We start from the raw sequence: 6,818 nt of genomic DNA, 5'->3' as shown, positions 1-6,818 counted from the left end.
TGACGCGTATTTAAATTGGATATTGAACCATTCTGGAACTTGGAAATTTGAAATACAATAATAAGATACGGAAGAACCAAATAAAAAAAATACATCGCAATAACAACCTCAGTTCGTAATCGATCCCATTTAAGGCACTGTACGCATTTTTATATCTATACTAAGAAGAGACATGTTCGTCATAGAGATAAATGTATTCAATGGGACTTATCCAGCCTAATCATCATACTTGACTTGTTTGTTTCATATCATTACCATTTTCTTGTAAGGACATTTTAACTAATAAAATTATTATTTTCGAATATTTCGAAGATCGGGAATCACTAGTATATTGTATTCATACTTCTTTGATTATATTTTACGAAAATGTGAACACTAGTAAGTATATGTTCGTTAAAATTCTACCTCGTTTATCTACACATAACATACCTGTGACTATACTACAGTGGCGACTATTCAAGTAAAGTAGGTCAAGAGCCTCATTAGCTAGGTATTTTCTGAATAGTATAGAGGTCACAAAATAAATATAATTTCTGTTAGAATTATTTTTAGTTTTACCTACAACAAATGAATAAATATCGGCGGTGTCCGTACAGAGCGCGTGTAATATTTTAAATAATTCTTTATAATGGTCTTAATATCCTTATTAAACGCCCAAGTGAAGAGCTAGACTTATAAGAACTGCACCTCTGCTAGCGTGAGCGGGTTGTCCTGACAACGGTGACGTCAGCTACAAATTCGCAAACGAACCGCTCCCCACCAGCCCACAAATAAGGAAGAGATTGGTCAATCTACTGCACTTGCGCGGTCTCATTTTCCAACTCTTAGCATATTTTTGAAAGCACGAGCCGCCACTGCTGTTCTGTATATGTTCATTCGAGTTTGTAACCCCAGGCTCATAAAATTGCGTTTACAAGACCAAGCAACAACAAAAAATTCATTTGTCGTTCGTTCAGTCTAAACGACACACCGGAGTAAACTTTTATGAAAGTCGTTTACATAAATTAGGGAATAAATGCTCGGATTTAGGTAGGTGGATGAAAACGAAAAAAGGTTCCACATTTATTCGTATTATCTTCGATAGTTTACAGGGTTACGCCAATCGAATGAAGTTACTGAAGAGGTTAGTAAGAGATAAAAAAAATACTGTTACGGTTTATATAAACCCACAAAACGAAAAGCAATCCTGAAAATGGGTGTCATCGTAATTTATTTGAATTAGTAGCCAGGTATAGGAGGTATATCTCCATCCAGTGAGGTTTTGCTGCGAATGAAGTATTTCATGCGTGAGATAAGGCCTTATTAAGATATCAACTTATTGCTTATAGTTGGGACGTTCGAAATTGGCATAAAACTGTCGTATTCACTTTCTTCTTTCAACTTACTGACTAGACTAGAGCGGTTGGTGACAGAATGCCTACTTTAATCACGACAGACGTTCTAGGGAATATCGTAAAAGTAGAAAAGAGATGTCAGGTAGGAATTGCAGCGGACACTAATAAAGAAAAAGGAATAACATTACACCAATTAATGTGTAACAGAAAGAGATCCAGACAAACAAATGAGCATGTTGCTACTATCAGACTTTAAGGAAAGTTCAGCATTATCAGGAACTTACAAAAGCAAAGATGCTTGTTTAAGATATAATTCCAACCACGCAGTTATAAAGCCGACCCTGATCTTTTGCAAACCTGGGCAAGTGGGTAACCTCTAACCGCTGCATCGCCTACTATGATTCGGTTGTCTCTTTTCAGTGTGTCTGTACTACTCATGAAGAATTTCCTAAATTAACAAGGGTATGTTCAAAACACAGACTACAAACAGACAAAATGACTACTGTCCCAAATAAAAGCAAGAAAAAAGATACGCCCTTTCCCACAGATAATTTATTACGAACTTTGCCAATTTTGATTGCCCCAACTGTAACTGAATCGACGACTAAGGTTTGTTAGTACTCGTCTTTGAACTTTGATACTGTTAATAAGCATAAAGCCAATTGACCCTTATACTTTACAATAATTAACAAGTTCAAATTATTTAGGAATGGGGAAATTAAAAAAAAAAGTCAATTAATTAACCACGCGATAATAACATATGTGTAGATACATATAAGGCAAAATGCTTACCGAACATAAAAATTACATATTTCTTTTTCGACATTTTCACTTTTAATTTACACAAGCGAAAATCATAATTTAGTGAACCTGAACGTTAAATGGCAATGTATAGCGAAACTGCGATAATAACCAATTGTAAACAACTACATTGTTAAAACAGTAAATATCAACTGCTTACTACCATTGAGGTATTGCCAATGTGCGTAACCTTATAGCCCTGCAACCCTATAAATTACAATACCACTAAACACACATACATACGTACACTACAATAATTAATTCTGAATCGCGCAGAGACGTCCGGCATTTGGCGTAGGTACTTCATTTGCAGCGATCATACACGGCCGTGCAAATCATTAGAATTTTGCACTGGCGTTTAACATGCGTGCTGTTTCATACAACCCCAGAAAAAGAAATCAAACGGATTTAGTTCAGAAGTACGCACCGTCAATGATATCGTATGTCCAATCCAGTTTCTAGAAAAATGTTCGTCTGGAAACTCACGCATTGTTGGTCAATGCAATAATACTATTTTGCAGAAACCTATGACTCTGACACATTGACCTACTTCTTATGACTTCGATTGTCTACATACATACGTAATACAAGCATACAACGTTAAAAGAACAACTCTAAGTAGCAGCTGATTGAATGCGGTGTTGCAATGTCGTATTTCCCTCCATAAACCTACCAGGGCCGGACTGATCGTTGCCTGTACTTTCAAATCCGTTTTCACTGTAGCGATCCCACCGATCAGTTTCACCAAACACCACCACCACACCTCGTGCCGCAAAAGTATAATCGCAATGTTGTAACGACCTCTCTCTCAACTATAATTTTGAGGCATCTTGAAGGCGCTTGGTGGAACCGATTCTCCATAAAACGCTGCGGTGAAAACACATAGTATATATCAGCAGTTATTGCGCAGTTAACCACCGATTACAACTTTGTGGCGCACTTTCATCTGGCGCCGTACATTAAGCACCCCACATAGTTTCCAGTCCTACTATTAGCCTTCTTGTTCTTGCGATGTCAATGTCGTTTCAATGATATTAAAACAATTTTCGTTGTAAGTCTATGCTTGAATATACAGACACACCCATTTTTTCCTACTGCCTATTTAAAAATGATTTTTCTTTTTCCTAGAAATTTACCAAGGAGCATAATAATCGGCATCCCCTTGGTCACTATATGCTACGCATTAATAAACATTTCGTATCTGACGGTTATGTCGCCAATGGAAATGATGATTTCCGAAGCGGTGGCCGTAACGTTTGGTAATAGAGTGTTGGGCGTCATGGCCTGGTTGATGCCATTGTCCGTTACCATTTCTACCTTTGGAGCGGCTAATGGTACACTTTTCGCCGCTGGTCGGCTTTGTTTTGCTGCAAGTCGCGAAGGACATATGCTAGATATCCTTTCATATGTACATGTAAGGCGATACACACCAGCTCCCGGCTTAATATTCCATGTAAGTTAATTTTATCTGCTCAAAATTTAAAAAATATTTTACAAAAGGCAACACCAACGAATCGTTTTTATTCATTTTCTGGCCTGTCTCTGAAGTAAAATCGACAAATATAGAATATCCGTACATTAAATGCCTCCATGAAATGCAAGCCGATTAATAACTATAATCTTGCTGCTTTAAATTATAATTTTTAATAAGCTCAAATATAAGATACAAGATAAGATTTTTAAAAATGCATTTTTATACCAATACAGTAGAATCCGCTTATAATGACATCGAAGGGAAATGACAAACACGTGATACTAAGCGGGTGTCATACAAAGCATAGTCTTAGAAAGCAAACAACTTTCTATTTTGGTTAGTTATTTAGTTTAATAGAGAGAAAAACTACAAATTGTATATATTCATTAACAGAAAAAGAAAAAAAAACGATGAATTGTAATATTAATATACATAAGAAGGGTCAGAAAAATGAGCGAAAATGTTATTATTAATCATTTGGGTCAGTATAGCCGAATATGATTTCTTAAGAATCAGTCATAATAAACGATATGTCATTTTAAACAGAACCGTTATATCCAAACTTTCCTATAGAGAATTTAATATGAAAACCAAACTTAACACTACAATTACTTCATATTAAGCGGTTGGTCAATATAGGCGGAGTCATAATAAACGAATTCCACTGTACTTAAAACGGAAAATTGTATAAAATAATATGGAAGAGTGATCTTAATGTATTCAGTCAAATGATGTGCCTATTGCAGGCTTCGTCTTCTTAAATTGACTCAATTATACAATACCTACACGAAAGAAGAAATAAATTCAATTCTAATTCAACTCGATTGAAAAAATTGAGCGTTTCTTTTCTAATTTTAGTCAATAATAGCCGGAGCCATGGTATGTTACGGAACCATCGATTCTTTAATCGATTTTTTCAGTTTTACTGCGTGGATGTTTTATGGCGGATCAATGTTGGCGCTGATCGTTATGAGATACACCAAGCCAAAATATCCCAGACCGTATAAGGTAATTCTACAGATAAATACTAACGCCCTTTTATTAATGTCAAAATCATTAAACATCCCCATTGTCTCTTTCAGGTACCAATAATAATACCAATTATTGTGCTACTAATATCAATATATCTAGTGATAGGTCCTATCATAGACAACCCAACTATTGAGTACCTATATGCCGCAATATTTGTTCTAAGTGGGATGATCTTTTACGTACCATTCGTACATTATAAAATACGCATTCCATTCATGGGTAAGACATTCTTTTATTTTAATGAGTCATCATTTTTTGAAGTGAAACTTCTTTACGCACGGTAGGGTAAGTTCGTTTCATACGAGTTGCTATGTAACGAAATCATGCAACGCATTTCCTCCGCTGTCTGTCCTTACGTATGCTTAGATCTTTAAAACAACGCAACGGATTTTAATGCGGTTTTTTTAATAGATAGAGTAATTCAAGAGGAAGGTTTATATGTATAATACATGCATAATATAGTAGAGAAACACTGATAATTTTAGAGGTTTGTAATGTGATGTCGTAAATAAACACATTTTTTTGCGCTTACATTGCAAACGCTGGCTGAACCCTACGAGATAGATCAAAATAATGTACTACAGTATTGTACACCTTAAAAAGGTCTACAAAAAAGTCCGCGATGGTATATGTCTATCTCTTAGGGATAACCCACAATAACCATTTTTTATCCTTTACTTTTTACGAGAAATAATGGCTTATTTACGAAGCGATTTTAAACAATACAGCATTAATCCTTATCCAATTAAGTACTTTTAAATACACTGTGCATTTAATATAGATCAATATGGCCCTTTACAGCATGTAATTTAAATTAATATTTTCGAAGATATTACAGACTTAAAATGCAAGGACATAGCGGTTGCGGCGGTACCGGCGGGTTTGTATTGTCTAATGACAAAAAAGCTGTGATTGTTTTATATAGACATTCTATAAAATATTTACTATCAGCATTGCACCCGTGCGAAGCATAATGTACAAATAATATCATTAAACCAATTCCTTAACCCATATCCCGTGTGTTTTGTGTGTTTGAAGAAGTTTCACTTCAATAGCGTGTTGTATAATTACACGTTGTATTTTTTTTATTCCTGTCAAAACCGAACCTAGCCTAACGATTTCGTTTTCTTGTCACATATTTTTAGATGGATTCACCGTATTCACACAAATGCTTTTAGAAGTTGCTCCCACGCAACACACAATCGAGTAAAAAATTAAAAACAACCAACAACTTTCAATGTATACCTAATATTCCAAGTAGTGATCTGCCGAGTAAGAAAATGTCATCGTTTAGTTTGCGATCTGTATTAATTATTTTTGTACGCTTTTTATAATGCCTATCAATTAAATTACTTATAAACAAGAGGAAAACGGCAGCCTTCTGTAGTTGACCGTAGAATAGAAACAAAAGTAAGTACTTTATAATCATATTCAAGAATTGATGTAAAATGCAATATTGTTTCTTTCAAGAAATCAATCCCATGACAGCAATTTGATAGAATAAGATCAAATTATAATGAGAATATATGACATTAATTCATTTGTTATTTAAAACATGTTATTTATATATCAAAGTGCATTTTAATCTTCTGTATCTACAATGAAACAAGTATTTGCCATAAAATGGCCAAGGTTTTCACGGCCGACATTATTTAAATGGAGTTCGATATTTTCAGACTTTATTTTTATTTTCCTCCATCGGTGACATGACCGTTATTGTACTGCTAACTAAAACGAGATTTTTATCTGAACAGTTTTCACTCACATTGAACGATTAATAGCAGGGGGTGGATTTAAAAGGCGAACCAACTTTACGTCCCCTGTTCCGTACGAGTGAAAACGACTGTTCACGTACGAATCTCGTTCGTGTGAACAGTACAAAATCCTTCCGGAAGTCGTTTATCCTTCGTTTCGCCAACAGGGTATTTGGCATTTTCAGGGAACGTAGCGAGGAGGTAAAGTCCTTCTAAGCGATTGCACGGATTGCGAGACTACATATAACTGCATCGAAGGACTCTACTTTCTTGCTACGTTTCCTCTGAGGATGCTAACTACAGCTGTTGACGAAACGTCGGATAAATGACTCCATCGGTCTTTCCATCAAAGGAGGAGATACAATCTTCAACTACGGCCATCAAGCATATCGAGTACTACTCAAGTATTTAGGACATTTAACC

The 6,818-nt window shown here is 35.4% G+C and overlaps 1 protein-coding gene across 1 annotated transcript; it reads left to right on the top strand.

Moving 5' to 3' along the window:
- The first annotated feature begins 2,801 nt into the window (after positions 1 to 2,801).
- On the top strand, positions 2,802 to 5,917 carry LOC108738404 (b(0,+)-type amino acid transporter 1). The gene is made up of 5 exons (XM_018471804.1): positions 2,802 to 3,186; positions 3,264 to 3,588; positions 4,468 to 4,617; positions 4,692 to 4,860; positions 5,787 to 5,917. Exons 1-5 carry the CDS (start codon positions 3,164 to 3,166, stop codon positions 5,849 to 5,851), a joined length of 732 nt encoding a protein of 243 aa, XP_018327306.1. The 5' UTR covers positions 2,802 to 3,163; the 3' UTR covers positions 5,852 to 5,917.
- The last annotated feature ends 901 nt before the right edge of the window (positions 5,918 to 6,818 follow it).

The sequence above is a fragment of the Agrilus planipennis genome, unplaced genomic scaffold, assembly GCF_000699045.2.
Source record: "Agrilus planipennis isolate EAB-ADULT unplaced genomic scaffold, Apla_2.0 scaffold178, whole genome shotgun sequence".
NCBI lineage: Eukaryota > Metazoa > Arthropoda > Insecta > Coleoptera > Buprestidae > Agrilus > Agrilus planipennis.
The sequence above is the reverse complement of the archived record's forward strand: the minus strand, read 5'-3'. Positions and strand labels throughout refer to the sequence as shown.

Bases quoted from the DNA above. Each gene is read 5' to 3' on its own strand.
- LOC108738404 (XM_018471804.1), top strand. From the start codon at position 3,164: ATGATATTAAAACAATTTTCGTT. The intron at 3,589-4,467 runs GTAAGTTAATTT...TTCTAATTTTAG, and splicing joins CTCCCGGCTTAATATTCCAT to TCAATAATAGCCGGAGCCAT. The intron at 4,861-5,786 runs GTAAGACATTCT...ACATATTTTTAG, and splicing joins AATACGCATTCCATTCATGG to ATGGATTCACCGTATTCACA.